Genomic DNA, 16,059 nt, shown 5'->3' with positions numbered 1-16,059 from the left:
CTGCAAATTGCTCCTTGAATACAGTGACGCGGGAATACATTTCCGCTGCGCCACACGCTGTGCCAACCCCAGACAAGTAGAAATTTTAATGAGTAGCAGGACTTTTCTTCTGTGCCTCCCATTAATTAACAAAAACGTTTCCTTCTGTGCACAGTGGAATGAAATGTTTATAGCAGCTGCATAAATCACAGGGTAAATCATAAGAACAGCCAAATAAAAAAAACAACACCTAATTTCATTTTAGGAGATTAGTCAAAAGGCATGCTGGGTATTCAACTCCCAAACTTAGGAAAAAAATGCTTTTTTTTGTCTTTTATTATGAAAAATGTTTCGCTTTTTAATAAATATTTGATCTTGCTGCAAATATTTGATAAAAGCGAGACAGCTGTGCTCGACTGATTTCACACCAGTACAAACCACTTACAAGCCTCATCTGTAGGAAAAGTAGTTTCCCACAGCTTTAGTTTAGCTACAGAAACGTGACAAAATGGTTTTCTAGTGGTCAATAACGGCCTTTCTCCTATGGAGAACTAGTGCACTTCCCACACTTTATCACTCAAAACACTTCTGCTCCACAGGAGGATATAGGTGGTTGCCAGGGGCAACGTCCACGCAATAATGATACTGGAACTGGTGATAAATAGCAAAAATGTTCCCTACTTTTGACTTCTTTCATCACTTTAGGTTAAATGACCTTCATTTCTTTTGTCTTACCAACTTTTAAATCATAGTTTTTTTATTGTTTTATGAAACCGATTTTATTTACTTATTTATTTTTTGACAGTATTGGGTAGATCAGAAAACAAAACTTAAGCTGCAAAATAACATCATTAAGATAAATGTGGTAGTAAGTGTGTAAACCAGGTTAACCAGAAAATGAACACAATGGACTTGAAGTGAACTGAAAAATGAAAACGAAACCCTCAAGAACCTTGAGAACTGAAACCCTGGAGCTTCATGCATAGAAGAAGTAATTAGTAGCTGTGGTGATTTAAAAATCGTGGGAGTTCGCTCATCCAGTCCACTGGTGTTCGGTGGATTTGGAGAAGATGTTTGACTGCGTTCCTCATGGTGTTTCTATGAAGGGTTTTCTGGAGTACGAGGTCCGGCCGGTCTCTGTATGGCCGGAGCAGGAGCTTGAGTTGCAGAGCCGGCAGTAAGTTGGACTCGGTTCATGTTGGACTCCGGCAGGGCTGCCCTTTATCAATAGTCCTGTTCATAATCTTTATGGACAGAATTTCTTGGATTTGGTTTGGGAAACAGATGATTTAGTCTCTGCTCTTTGCAGATGATGATGTTCTGTTGTCTTCATCGAGTCGAGACCCTTCAGCATGCATTGGAGCAATTTGCATCCGAGTGTGAATCGGGTCGGCACCGCTAAGTCTGAGCCCATGGTTCTTGACTGGAGAAAGTCTGGTGGGTGCTCCTCTTCCAGGCGTAGGAGTTTTAGTATCTTGGGGTCTTGTTCACTGCAGTGATGGAAGATCGGAGCGTGAGATCGACAGATGGAAAGACGTGACCGAAAGAATGAGGTCCCAGATACAGTGAGCTTCTGTAGGGTGGGTGGGTGCTCCCTTAGAGATAGGATGAGAAACTCGATCACCCGGAGAGAGCTCTGAGTAGAGCTGCTTCTCCTCCACTCTGAGAGGAGCCAGTTGAGGTGGCTCTGACATCTGATCCGGATGCCTCCTGGACACCTCCCTAGGGAGGTGTTCCGGGCATATCCCACTGGGCGGAGGTCCCGGGGAAGACCCAGGACACGCTGGAGAGACTAGGTCTCTCGGCTGGCCTGGGAACTTCTAGGGCGCCCGCCCCATAGGAGCTGGAGGAGAGGAAAGTCTAGGCGTCTTTGCTTAGACGGTTCCCCCCGCAATCCGGTCCCGGATGAACGGAAGAGGATGGATGACATGTTTTCTTAAACTCGTATTCATTTTCTGTTGAAAAAATGTTCTTGATAATATTAGTTTTTGTGCAAAACTAAAAATATATATTTATTTTTTCTGGAATCGAGGGTCTTTTACCTTTTAGTTTTTGGAGTGCAGGTGGTTGAGTACAAGAACAAGACACTTCACAGAAGTTAAAGTTGGAAAGAACAAAACATCAAGAAGTTTAATAAACTAAAAGGCACAAAAACACACAAAATCAAAAAAACTCCGCAACCACAAAAGCTAAAAAATAATTAATTTAAGCACAAAAACAATAGTTTCCTGTTTGGAAACCAGATTTAAGAAATTGTCAGGTCAATTTTCTTTCCCTTTCCCTGTGAGTTTTCATTTAAAGGGGTGCATTCAGATTTAGATGAGATTGCTGAATGGAGGGTGTATCCAGGCATAATGCAGGTGGTGATCCCTGATGATGTAGAAGCCGCTCCACGGAAGACAAAGAACTAATCGGCTTTTATTGAATGGATGAGTGAGAAATCCTTTAAACCTGTCGCTTTTTACTCGGGAAGGTGAAAGTCGTGCACAGACACACACACACAGACACACACGCGCTCAGAGGACGATAAAACTCTGGTCCAGAGACTGTCTGTAAAACGTGCTTCTCTGGGAAAGGCTTTTGAAATGATGCAACACGAGTCTGACTGCATTCAGCCTCTCCAGACACCCACTGAATCTGTGAGGGTTTCCAGGGATTCCCAGCAGTGAAACTGTGCAATTTTTGTTGAATGAGTTTCAAATAAGTGTATTTTTATCTGTGGTCTCAAATACCAGCATTTACAGCAAGTTTAAAGTTAGTTATGTTTTAAACTTTATCTTTTGGCCAAAAAACAGCTATGTATTTTTGTTAAATGCTCGTCGATTTAGGTTTTAAATAGATTAGCAAGGTCGTTTAACCTGCCAAGAATTGAATTTTTTATTATTTTCATGATCAATTTTCAAACGATTGGTCCTTCTATGAATTAAAAATGATACTACCCACAAGTTGCAACCAATTGGTTAAAATTCAACTGGTTTAACTTTCAAAGAGCGTTCAGTGACCATTTTATAGAAACAGGCTTTAATACATGTGTAGCGATGTGTAAGTGCGACAGTTTTGAACATGGAAGCCCGAAATGCGCATTTATGCACGTTTTCATTGGAAGTGAACATGTATTACCCAGTAGGGTAGGAACCATAGACATATATTAATTCACTGGACAAAGCACGAATAACTGGTGTTAAAGATATAATATCTTTAAAAAAAATTATGATCAGAAAGGGGATGTTAAGGAGAATATATCGGAGCAAGAATGGTTATTCTGACAAATACAATGATTGAGAAAAAACTGTCTATTTCTCAATAAGTCTTTGGGTTTTGGACTTCTTGGAACCAGCAGGTACTTCCTATTTAAAACACAAGTGGTTATGTCCAGTGAATATACAGTCAATGGTAGGAACGTAGCATCCCAGGGGTTCTTTCTGCTGTCTCCATCAATATCTGCATGCTTGTTGTTCGGTTTGACTACAATTGGAAAGCCACAGGAGTGGAAATTCAACATCAGTTTCGAGGAACGATGAGCTTTCTTCAGTTTTCTCAGATCAAAGAGACGCCTCTAGCCATTTCCAGTAGATGAGGTGATGCTAATGTCTCAGGTCAGATTGCTTTCTGGGAAATGTGACGCTTTTACTTTCAATTTTGCCTTAAAATTGACAACACATTTAATTTTTTTCATAATGGATATTTTGTATGCTTTTTTGAAAATGCTTTGAGAGCCAATGCGGTATGCTCACCGTCTTCAGTCAACATCTCAACCAGTAAAAGTGGACGTCCACACTCTCTAACACAACAGGGATTTTGTTTTATCTCATACTACCGGAAGGAATCAATGTTGTCTCATAAATCACACAAACTAAAGAGATTTTAAAGGTTCATGCTCAAATATAGATGCAAATCTTTGAGTCTAAACACAAAACTTAACCTTTAATTTTGTATATCTGGATTGGATATATTCATGATTCAGTATCTTCTAAGAATCCTAATAGAATCAGGCTTTAAAGGAACGACATCCATCAGTCTGAAAGGTTCATCAGATGCAAGAACACACACTTGTGCTAGCAGCTGCAAAACTCTGGAATCAATCTGATTTGTTCTGGTCTGTAAAACTGCTGGTTTACAGCTTCACTTTATCACCTAACCATAGGTGTCTATTGATCCCTATCGATGGAGCCAAAACAAATTAAGTAATTGTTTTTTTTACGTTACTTTTCTTTCTTTTGTGTGCATTTTTTCACCGGAAAATGTGTCTTTATTTGAATTCAACCCTTAAAAATTTGACATTTATTTTATTACTTGAAGAATACTATAGAGCATGTAGTGTAGAAAGTATACTAACAGAGTACTTTGTTTGACTAAATTGGAACATTTTATTTTTACAATACATAGTATATAAAAAGTAAACTTCAAGTACACAGCCTCCCTTTTAGTATATACTAAGTATACTTGTAGTACACATAAACTGATGACTTTTTTACTGGGAAAAATTAATTTATTTGGTTTAATCAAAAAGAAAACTTAAATTAATCCATCCATTTTCCTGACCGCTTTGTCCCTTTTGGGGTCGCAGAACTTAAATTAATTTTTTATTAATTGCTAATTTGACTGTAAAGCCTCAATTTGGGTGTTGTACATAATGATAGGTAAAGAAAAATACATTTCTTTTTTAGGCTTATTGCTATTTTTTCACCTCAAACACACTTGAAGTGCATCATAATCTGCGGTTTCCATCGTTCTCTGCCGTGCGATGAACATCCTCATAATGCATCCAGATAAATCACGTTGACAGAGCCGCTGAAGCTGGCACATTAACTACTGTCCACGTCTCCATTCTTAAGCCTCACCTCATTCATGAATCAGTGGACTCCCACAGCAGCTCTTCATGATCAGAATGACACGCCACAGCTGCTTTTTTTCACACCCACCATGGGATTGCCTGAACACTTCTTCAGCTGCTGTGTTCAGAGACTGCTGCCTGTCGTGTGATGTGATTGTTGCCTTTCCTGATGTTCAGCAAAGTTTGATTTACAAAATAAAGTGCTTTTCTTCCATAAATAAATCATTAAAGCCACATTTTGCCTTAATCTTGAAGGTAAATCTATATAAAAACTTCATAAACACCTGAGAAACCAAACACCAAAACAGTTCTTCATACACATAAAGCACCAGTTCTGAATATTTAAATATCAAACTTTAAAGTAAAGAAGCTCTGCTTGAGCTCCTACCCCCTTAAGAGTGCTCGCAGTTTCGCAGGGGATTTTCCACCGCTGCAGTTGTCTTGCTGTTGCTAGGAAACACGTCACTCCCCTCCGTAACTTGTGCAAGTCATCTGCACTAAATCATCATAAAAGCTGCAAGAGCCTCGGTTCAAAGACAACTGTGGCTGATCGGTACAGAAGAAGCAAACACTGAACCTGTGTTCACGAATTTCTGTTTGTTGTTATGGACAGCAGATGTTGCTGTTTTGTGTCCTGTAGAGATAATAATTCATAGAACAGAGGTTACAGTTGTGTGTTTGGAGGTTTAGCCAGACGACTGCATTGACATTCAACAGGTACAGTTAAGAAAAGGGATCCAAACTCTTTAGAATTCAAGTTTTTTTTGTATACTACTAGTATCTACCTTTGCAGAATCAATCTAAGTGGTTGTTTTTTAGAATGAAATAGAAAAATATTTGACAAAAAATGTTTAAAATCATTAATTAAAGTTAGTAGATGGAGCAAATGGTTCCACAGTGTTCCTCTTCCAGTTCAAAGGATTTCATAATAATAAAGCAAGAAAAGAAACTAGAAGAAAAGGGGAAAATTAGCGACATAATTGCATTTTTCACATGTTTCTTGATTTATCATATAAATGTAGGTTGAAAAAAATACTTTATTTAATTCCAACAAGGCAAAATTTGTAGGATTCTAAATAAGGAATATTTTTTTTTATTATTTATAGTGCTTATTACTGCTTAAAAAAAAGCTAACAAATTACTTTTTTGAATTTATTGTGTAGATAGTAATAAAACTTTCGCATTTTTAACAAAAAAATCCTTTTAAAATTACTTTTTTTTAGTTTATTTTAAAGATAGTTATAAAACGTTTGTGTTTTTAGCAAAAAAATGCTAAGAATTTATTCTTTTTTTAGTTTAGTGTCTAAATATGTATACATTTGCTGTTTATGACTAAGAAAAATGCAAAGTTTGAGTTTATTGTGTCGATATTTCTAAAAAGTTGCTGTTTTAATCTTTAAGTTCCTTTTTAGTTTGTCGTATAGATATTTATAAAACTGGTATTTTGACATAAAAAAATTCAAAAAAACGTCATATTTTTTTAGTTTATATAATAGTTATTTATAAAACGTTGGTGTTTTTAACTAAGAAATGCTAAGAATTAGAAATAACTTTTTATATTCTTATACTCAAGTAACACAGAGGAACTCAAAGTTTTGTATCTATAAATAAATTAATGATGTTTTGTAGCTTGTATGAAAAATTTGGTTTGTATTTGTTTGCGTGATTTGATCATATACACAAGACTCAAACAAAAAGAGCAATTTTTCCATTGAGGATGTTATCACTGCCCTATTATTTCCAACTGAAGCAAAAGAGAACCTCCTGCTTCCCTCTAAGGGCTTGTTTGAAAAAGGTGTCAGATTTTAGGAGTCTTCTTCAAAATCCTCGTTAGTATTCGTGCTGGGTTTTTGCCCGTCGCCCCGAGTTCCTTTGTAGGCAGACACAGCAGTGAAGTCGAGCCTGAACTCAGGATGGGAAACGACTTTCTCTGCAAGAATAGACCTGACACTTTTTCTAAAAACTGAAAATAGATGATCACATTTTTCATGTGCAGTTGAAAACATTGTTAATGACCCACAGATCCTAATAATTTTTTGTCTAAAATTTAGAAAAAAAAAAGTCAACAGCTTGAAATGACAAAGATGGAGTAACACTTTTGGTCCTGCCAGCTGTGAAGGAGCAGAAGTTCAGCAGTAATGAGGCTGTGAGTGTCAGATATTCATTCATCGCGCGTATTGGTCAAGGCTGCAGTCAATCCTCTTCAGGGTTGTTGTCCTGAACATGCTAATCGACTCTTCCCACCTAAGATGAAGGTGAGTCTAGTTAGAGGAGACGCTAAAACAAGTGTTTGGAACAAGCATTTTTAAGTGGAGTTATGGTGATTATTTCTGCTTGTGCAAAGCTGACTATAAAAAGCTGACTATAAATATATATTTCTTTTAAATGAAAATATGGATGCAGAACTATCCTTCAAATTCTGCCTCTTTTTGTGCTTGTTGAATGTCTAAATCCTGAATTTGGCAGCTGAGGTGTGACAGAAGGGCCAGCTGGGCTTCAGTGGGGCAGTCCTGAGGTGATTCTCGTTTGGAGAGCAATTCCACGTTGCGGGCAAAAATATTGTGAAAGTGCCGAGCGTAAGGAACAGAGGGTCGGAAATTTCTGCTCACGTGATCGTCACAGATTCATGGACCGGACAGATTTTTGGCATGCTTTTCAGCTTTCAGCGATGCAGCAAAAGGGATTTAACCTGATTTTTTGTCTTATGTTATGGAATGAATGCAGTAAAGAAGCTTGAGGATTTCTTTTTTAGCTTCAGGATGTCATTTCTTGTTAACCCCTTGATACCCACTGCATCAGAGAATTGATAGAAATTATTTTTTTTCCATTTTTTAAACCCTAAAAAAATTGCAATATCATTTTTTTAATGAGACAGATAGTAATAATTATGATACGTTGGGAGACTGTACTTTTTTAAGTTTAAGATGGAAGAATAATAATTTAAATGAATTAATATGATAAGAAATTATCGACAAATTTTACATTCTTTCAATACAATAAGTAGTTATTAAAAAAAGATGAATAAATCTCACTTTAAAATTGAGAAAATTAGCTAAACTTTTCCCTCCAAAAATGTTTTTGAGATTTCATGGAAGCGGCCATTTTGAAATGAGTAGGAAAATATCTTCTACTGCCCCTAGTGGAGTGATAATGAACTACAGGGCAGAAAACATGAACTAAGTTATAGAATTTTAGGGAAAGTTTGGATTATTCTAATAAGATGAGTGACTAAGAAATGTAAATAGGATTACATGTTTGTTTGCTTTTCTATTTCTCACCCCCTGCTTATTTCTGAGACTATTTTTTGTTTATTTGAAGATGTTTTTTTCTGAAAATGTTTGCTTATTACAGTGATAAACATGTCACCTGTTAGGTTCTTCTATATCATGAAGATCAGAGATTAGGACGTCTCTATGCCCCTTGGACTTTTTTCCAAAAATAATTAAAATATAGGAGCAAAATTTGTTAAAGAGAAATGTTTATTTATGCTTTAATAGTTCAAAATATCCTCAAATAAAAGAAGGAATTTTTAAATATTTTTTTCTTTGAAAATATGTAATGCATGTGTGTTTTTTTTTTTTTTATCTTTACACGTTAAAAATGATAAACAATTCTTTATAAAATAGGCAACTATTGTTAAACCATTGTTTTTTATTAAAAGTGTCTCAGGAATATCCATATTTGTGTCTCAATAAATGTAGTCAACTCTCAAGGCATTTACTGTCCCTTTACGCTTCATTAACTGGTTTAGTTTGACTCAATTTGATTCTAAATGATCCAAAATGCTTTCCTAAACTCTCGTCTATAATTATTTCATTGCATAATCTAATTTAATTTTATGCCCACTTTCAAATCAAGACAAAAAATTATAAATGCAATCCAATCTAAGCGAGCGTTTGTTCTCTTTTTTCTCATTAACTCCTGGATATTTGCAGTCAGCTTTGGTCTCTCCAGCAGGCTGCTCCTACCAGCTGATGATGAGTCACTCTCCAGGAAGAGGAGAGGAGCAAGAGTGACTTCTTTGATGTTTGCAGGCTGATTCCTCGGTGCTTGAGACATGCTGAGGCCCTCCTGGTGTATTATAGACAGAGGCGTTGGAGCATTTGTGATCTGGTGTGTCATCAACATATAAGTGTTCTGTTCCTAGAAAGTCAATAGACAACAGCATTGATAGAGTTGTTCCATCATTTTATTCTAATTAATACTTTTTTTGGTTAAAGAACCATTCCCATAAAAATTGTGTTTTTAACATGTTCTTGTAGCATTTTTCCTTATATATAATGAAAATTCAAAATTCAAAATTACATTTTTTTTAGTATTTATTTATTGAAATTTTTGTAAATCAGGAGTAGATGACATCTGATTTAAGACTGTACGAGTGGATAGGTCCAATATTGCTCGCTAATTTTGTTGCATAATGTTAGATTAGGGGAATCAAGGTGCTGTAAGCTAGCAGGAGAGAGTGTAAACAGATGGATGATGGGAAATGGAGGTGGACTTACTCCACATCAACGGTTCCGCCCACAACATAAAGTTGAATTTCTAATCAACTTTTGCTGCTCTGGGAAATAACTGAAAAACAGCACAACTTTTTTGTTTCATTATTTGACCTAAAAACTGCATAATTTTAATTAAAAAAACAAAAGATGATTGGTGTGGTAATTTGAATTGTCTTCCAGCAGCTCCCTTTGTCTTTACTTCCCTGTTTTTAATAAATGTCAACATTAAATTCCAAGTCAAACCTCAAAAATGGTAAAATATGTAAATCCTTTCATTGTAATACATTTTTAGACAAAAACTTTCAGTGAATTTGGCTCAAACATCTTTCAAAAACTGATTTATATTAACAGATTTTTGACAAATTGGAGAGCTGATGTTGACCTTCTGATTCCAGCACGAAATGACCCAGTGGAATATTCCAGCAGTGAGAGGTCTGATATCAAATTTACAATTTTTTGCCCTCCTTTTTTCCTCTTCTTATTGCTTTACGTGATTGTTTTGCGTGTCATCACTTATTCTTGACATGTCAAAAAAAATAATGATGTTGGAGTGAGTGCACAGACAAAACTAAGAGCAAATTTGGCAGAGTGCGACTTCGTTGGCATGCATGGGTCGGCGCTCCTGACTGAGCTCTCTGAGCTCCCCGGTGGGTGGAGCCATCTGCAAGCAACTGGTTGTGGGTGGTTGGAGATACAGATGTGATGCATCATTATCCGCTCGATCAGATGAATGATGCATGGCGGCGCCGTCTGCCAGCACCTGATTGACGAAGCGGGTCATGAATCCTTGTTAGCTGAATCTCCCACCTCCGGTGACATTAACATTTCCAGCTCCGACATTGTTTCCAGTTTCTGAACTGGGACAGTCGGAGGCATAAAGAGATTTTCGGCCCGCTTTCAAAGAGCTGATTAAAAATGCATGGGGGTGCTTTTCGTCATTACGGGGGCCATCACTGGCTGAAGGTTGACAAGACAATTTCACATCATGGAAATGAATTAGGCTGAGCGTATTCATTATGCATGCCCATTGGTTTCTCGTTCCAGTTGGCCATTGTGTCATTTCTAAATAGATGAAAGCCAGGCGGGGTCACAGATAACCTGGGACTGTATTTCTGAATGTAAAACATTTGTTCTCCAGTGGCGGAGAAACCTTTCCATTCATCTTTCTCCGGGTCGAGCTGTCGTCTGGATTCAAAGGAGAAAATGGGGAAACTTTTTTTCACAAAAGCATTGAAGATCTGATAAATTAAAGTAACATTTAAAGGATTAGTGTGCCAAACGCAAGAGGTTTTATAACCTTTCAAATGTATATGAGTATAGTTGCTTTTTAGCCTAGTTAAGTATGCTCTAGTTAGATAACATAGATTTAAACCTCTTTCCAGAATTTCTGATAATCTTTCGGCCTCCTCCCCGCTCAGACTAATCCATCCTGACAGCAGTCTGAGCAGCAAAAACAGCATAAACTCTCCATTCTGCTCGCCACATCTGCAGTTTATTCCCACTTCCTGTGGCATCAAGAAGTTTCACCTCCCTTTGTCGGTGTCAGAGCTGTCACCTGGCAACTCCGTTTTGTTCGCTAACACTCCCGGGCTTCATGTTGATCACCTCACAACCCGCCTCCAAGCCCGCTCTGAAAAAAAGTCCTTATGAGCCCCCCGTGCTCTCATCAACATTCCCTCCGTCAGGAGGAGGCAGAGGGGGAGCGGCGCCCTGGTTTGTGTTATCAGTCTGCTCCTCTGTGACTCCTGAAGCTTCCGGCTCAGCTGTTACCCTTCCTCACTTGCGTCTCCTGGAAGCTGAAGCCCCATTCTGTCACCTCGCTCACTCCGTCTTTGCCAATCTGCATGACAAGCTGATTTCTTCTTTATTTATTCATGTAATCATTCATGCAACCCAAATAAACGACTTCTGTTTGACAAAAATAAAAACGGTGACTCAAAATTGAGGTGTGAAAGACGTAAAACGTTTTCTGTAAACCTGGAGGAACGCGTCAGGAATTCTGTCACATTTTCTCCTGAAAGTCTTGAAGATGATATTGTTACATTGAGTAAAAAATATTTTAAAATTTACCACAGCCATTAGTAAGCTGTTAATTAGTCTGTCAAACTGTTCAAAATAAAAAAAATATGTTATTATAACTTACTAAAAATATGACTTTGAAATACAAAAAAATATAACACCTAAAATAAAAAATATAAATTAAATACAGTTTGATGAACACTCATGTACAAAATATATTTTTTAATATGATCCAAATCTGAGCTTTTTTGTGCAAAAAATATGTTGTTTTTTTAAACATGTTTTTCTTTTACATTTAGAGATATGATTTTTTAACTTTATAAACATGTTTCTAGCTATATAAAGTTAAATAATAAAGACAATTATCAGAAAAAAACAATGATCATTGGGTAAATGATTTATTCTTTAATATTTTTCTATTTTGATTTTTATTTTTATTTAGATTTTTGTATCCTGCAACTTTTATTTGTTTCATTTAATTTTTTTTAGTTTTTTTAAGTATCTGTGCAGACATAAACCATGTTTAATGAAAATATTTTTTAAACATTTTGTAGCTTCATGACAAAAGTATTTAAAATATTTAAAACAAGAAAGTTTTTTGTAATTTATTCTTCTATAAGAAGAATTATTTATATTTCACGTTTTTTTTTTTTTTTTATTACAAATCCGAAAAGTTTCAGAGGTTTTACATGAATCCTCTGCAGCACAGTTACACTAATTTCTTCAATGTGACAGAATATATCAGATAACATATGAATGGTGATTTAAAACCTATTATGTGACGTCACCCAACAGTCGTTTGCATTTTCTCCTCTTTGTCCGAGACGCCAGCAGAGAAAACCAAAACTAGGTCAGAGCAGTTCTGAGTGGCTCTCTGTACAAAAGACGTGTTGAATTTACAATGAGTCCAATGATCACTCACACGTCGCTACAACAAATTGTTTTTTCTTTATAAGACAAGGAGAGATTGCAGAAATGCTTCACACAGCTGTGACTTTTAAAAATGCAAACATTTGGATTTCCTGTTGATGAAATGGCTTCTTTTACCCAAAAAAAGGGCAGTTTTTTTTAATGTTTTTTATGTTTTTATGGGCAGTAACTATAAAATCTTTGCAGTTAAAATTCCCAAAAAGGACATTTTAACAATTTTAACCTCAAACAACTTGTGGTAATTTTCTGTGAAAGGAGGATCAGAAAAAATATTTTTTTTTTTAGTTTTTTTGCACACATAGGCTTAAACAGTTAAGCTCAATAATTAGAGATTTTATGAATGCCAATGAAAAATATTTGTGGTACAAAAAAAAGATGTAGATGCAAAATTTTCATATTCTCTGGGCCGAAAAGTTAGAAAAATACATTGTATTTATGTTTTTGTGGCAATTAAGCCTTTCATTTTTAGAACATGGCTTTGATTTGTTCGTTACAGTTGAGTTTTTATATATATATAACAAGTTTCACTTTTGAAAATAGCACATGCAAGTTCCTTTCAAAATAAGAGACATCCTGTGTTTAAGCAGATCCTCCAGCTGCAGCAGATTTACTTTAATTAAAAATGCAACAAACATGAGATTTGCTTTTATTGTGACTTTTGTGTTCCTTCAACCTTTTTTTTCTCACTTGTGAATAAAAACATGAAAAAAAATCATGTAAAATCCAAATTATTTTAAAATCTAAACATTTAAATGTAATAAGATAATGTCGCTGATTATAAACCACTCTGACAGTAGACTTCTTTAAAGACTTCTAACAGAAGAAAAAACTAACTGTTTTTCTCCTTCTCATTCTAGGTGGTGCTTGTGTTCGCTCTCAGCATTGGAGCCCTTGTAATATACTTCATCGATTCCTCAGAGTAAGTATTTTCTCTCCTCTTAATATCACAGCTAACACATTTTCCCCTCAATTCTGATACAGAAAGTGTGGACACGTTCAGACCTCTGGGGAATAAAGAAAGTCCTTCGTTAATGCAGTCAGAGAAGAACGAGCTCTGCCTTTAAGATGCTGGCACTCAGAGTTATTTGCCTGAAAGCTTATAGTAACTTTGTTCCAGTTTTGTCTTAATTGCTGAGTCATCAAATTTGATTTAATATCCCAGATGGATTATATTCAAGTATCTGAATCACCAAAATCCTAATGTTTTGGTTTCCTTAATTGTAAATAATGCAAAAAACAAATATAACGTGTACTTTTAGACCTTTAGAGCCCTAATTCCTGCCACGCACAAATCAGAATTGGAAGGGAGCAGGAATGTATTCCCAGTTTGAAACAATCGCCATCGCTCATCACCACAAAAGAAGAGGAAGCCCCCTTTCAACGCCGTGTGCAACGGCGCTCTGTTCCTGCGGCCTGGTGTTTGGACAGGAAGTGCCATTAAGAATTACAGCAAAATAAACAAAGATAAAAGCTTCCATCCCCGCTGGGAGCCATGTGAAGGCAGAAAAGAGAAAATAGGTTTTAACTCCTGTAATCAGGCTGGAGGTCCTGGAGGAAGGTTATTAGTTATTTCATAAGACCGCATGGGTTGGGCTTCTGTCTGACGAGGTTTGTGGCTATGATCTCATTTCATTATGTGGACTAGCACAGGTAGAGTTACATTCTGAAACCATCTGTGGCCTCCTGTTTGCAGCCTAAAGCGGTCCTTGTAGCCTTTCAGCTGATGGAGAATAACCTTGAACTTCTGTCTGGTATCAGCCTTGATAGCTGCAGCAAAAAAAAAAAGTAAATCGTTGACTGATAATCCCAGCATGTTGAGGTTTTTATATCATGTTAACTTTCTTTCTTTGCTTTGACGTGTCAACAGTAAAACGTTCGCTGGCAGCAGACTGTAACAGATGAAGCCCTTCCTGTAATTAGTCATGTAGGCTTTTAAATGATAGATGGGCTCAATGGAACAGAAGTGACACACAACATGAATGTAGGGTAGATTCAAATCAAACTGTGTGACTAAACTAAATAGCAAACTAACATTTTTTTGACCAAACTGCTACATGATAATCTAAGTTTATTAAAACATATATATATATATATATATATATATATTTAATTTCTGCATTTTTTGACCAATTTATTAACTTAACATTCTATTTCTAAACTGAACTCCCATAGCTATGTAAAGCATTTTTTTAGTATGTGTATGACTTTGTCTATTTATTAATTTTTTTTAAGAAAACCCTTCATTTTTTAATTTTCTGCAAAAGCTATTTTTTTAAATATGTAATTTAATAAACTAAAGCATTAGTAGATTTTTTTTGGCTGAAAATGTAGAGCTCTAGAGAAGCTGCGATACCTACTGTTGGCCACCAGATGTCACTGTTGTGACTAGACTGAACTCTCAAAGCTTAGAATTTACTTTTTAAGTAAAAGTCCTGCATACTCGTGGTAATGTCCAGGAATTATAGATATAAATAGCATATTAAATCACAATTATTAATTTGGATTATACTTTTATGTTCTCTGTTGATGCTAAAATTGCACTTTGATAAAATGTTATTTATTTTTTATTTTTTTCCTCAGTTAACTTTTTTTCCAATTAATTGTTTTTACATCAGGTGCACTTATTTAAAAAAAAATGAATGTATATATAACACAATATCTCTTCACCTCTGAGAATGTCCTGTATGGTGTTGCCTGTGTCTGTTTTTGCATCAAGCGCTGACATTTTGACTGATACCAGGTTAAAGGGATTTATGGGACCTTTCACCCTCAGCAGATTAACTTTTTGCTTAGCATTTGCTCAAAGCTGAAAACCCATAGATAAATCACGTGCAGTGTCATGAAGATGTATTGGAATATCACATGTTCTGTTTAATCGGAGCCACAGGCTCAAAAAAAAGGAGAACGAAGGTTCTGCCAGATCCCTGATCTATTACAGACCTGGTTCAGATTCAAAGGCTAGAACAAAAGTATTTAATAGATCTGTTTTGTTTTTTTCTTTTAGATACAAGAAATAGTTTTATCTATGCAACTTGTAGAAATGTTCACAAAATCTGTTGATTTGTCCTTAAAAAACATTGAAAACATGTCACTTTTTAAAATAAACAGGCTAAAGAAGAATAAATGGAAAAGTAATTAAAAAAAATACCTTCATACACATTTTTACCAGTTTGTAGTTGTTTCATCAGCACTAATGTTTACTTAGAAAACAAGGTTTATATCTCACAATGGACTCTAGATATGACCCAGATCTTGCAGTCCAGTTTTGAGTTTTGAATATAACGATTGCATGTACTCTGCATTACATAGTTGGGAAAAAAAGATAATTCGTATTGGGAGTCTTGTATTTTACATGGACTATGTGGTGAGTCCTGAAGTTTGTTTATGTAATGTGAAGTCCAATTGTGATCTAAATTGATATAAATTCATTGTTTTTAAGTTATGACAATTTAAAACCATCTTAAGAAGATGGTTTGACTTGAAGAAATGATGAAAATAAAAATAATCAAAAGCTTTGTGGCTTTGAAAGGTGTTTTACTTCAGATAATTTGAACAAGAAGGTATTTATTTAGCCAATGTTTCAAACTTTTACTAACCATAAGAGCCGTTTACTGCAGCAGATCAGATGACATATTTGCTCTCGTGCTTCCAGCTCCATGAGGACGTTGTTTCATCAAAGCGAATCTATTTATACTTTTCACATAACAAATGCAATTTTTCCAAAATCCAGCTGGTATTAACTTGCAAAGAAGAGATTGCAGCGAGACAGTCCGACTGCTAACCTTTTGACCGTTAACC

At 35.8% G+C, this 16,059-nt stretch overlaps 1 protein-coding gene across 14 annotated transcripts in view; it reads left to right on the top strand.

Moving 5' to 3' along the window:
* Positions 1 to 16,059, top strand: part of LOC112154175 (calcium-activated potassium channel subunit alpha-1) — an 82,892-nt gene that overhangs the window by 23,748 nt on the left and 43,085 nt on the right. For all 14 annotated transcript variants that reach the window (XM_036216985.1, XM_036216986.1, XM_036216989.1 and 11 more), the window contains exon 3: positions 13,119 to 13,180. In XM_036216985.1, the coding sequence (XP_036072878.1) occupies positions 13,119 to 13,180 (62 nt within the window). The remainder of the gene's footprint in view (positions 1 to 13,118; positions 13,181 to 16,059) is intronic.

Source organism: Oryzias melastigma, linkage group LG19 (genome assembly GCF_002922805.2).
Source record: "Oryzias melastigma strain HK-1 linkage group LG19, ASM292280v2, whole genome shotgun sequence".
NCBI classification, from domain to species: Eukaryota; Metazoa; Chordata; class Actinopteri; order Beloniformes; family Adrianichthyidae; genus Oryzias; species Oryzias melastigma.
Note: the sequence above shows the minus strand (reverse complement) of the source record. Positions and strands in the feature narration are given on the sequence as shown.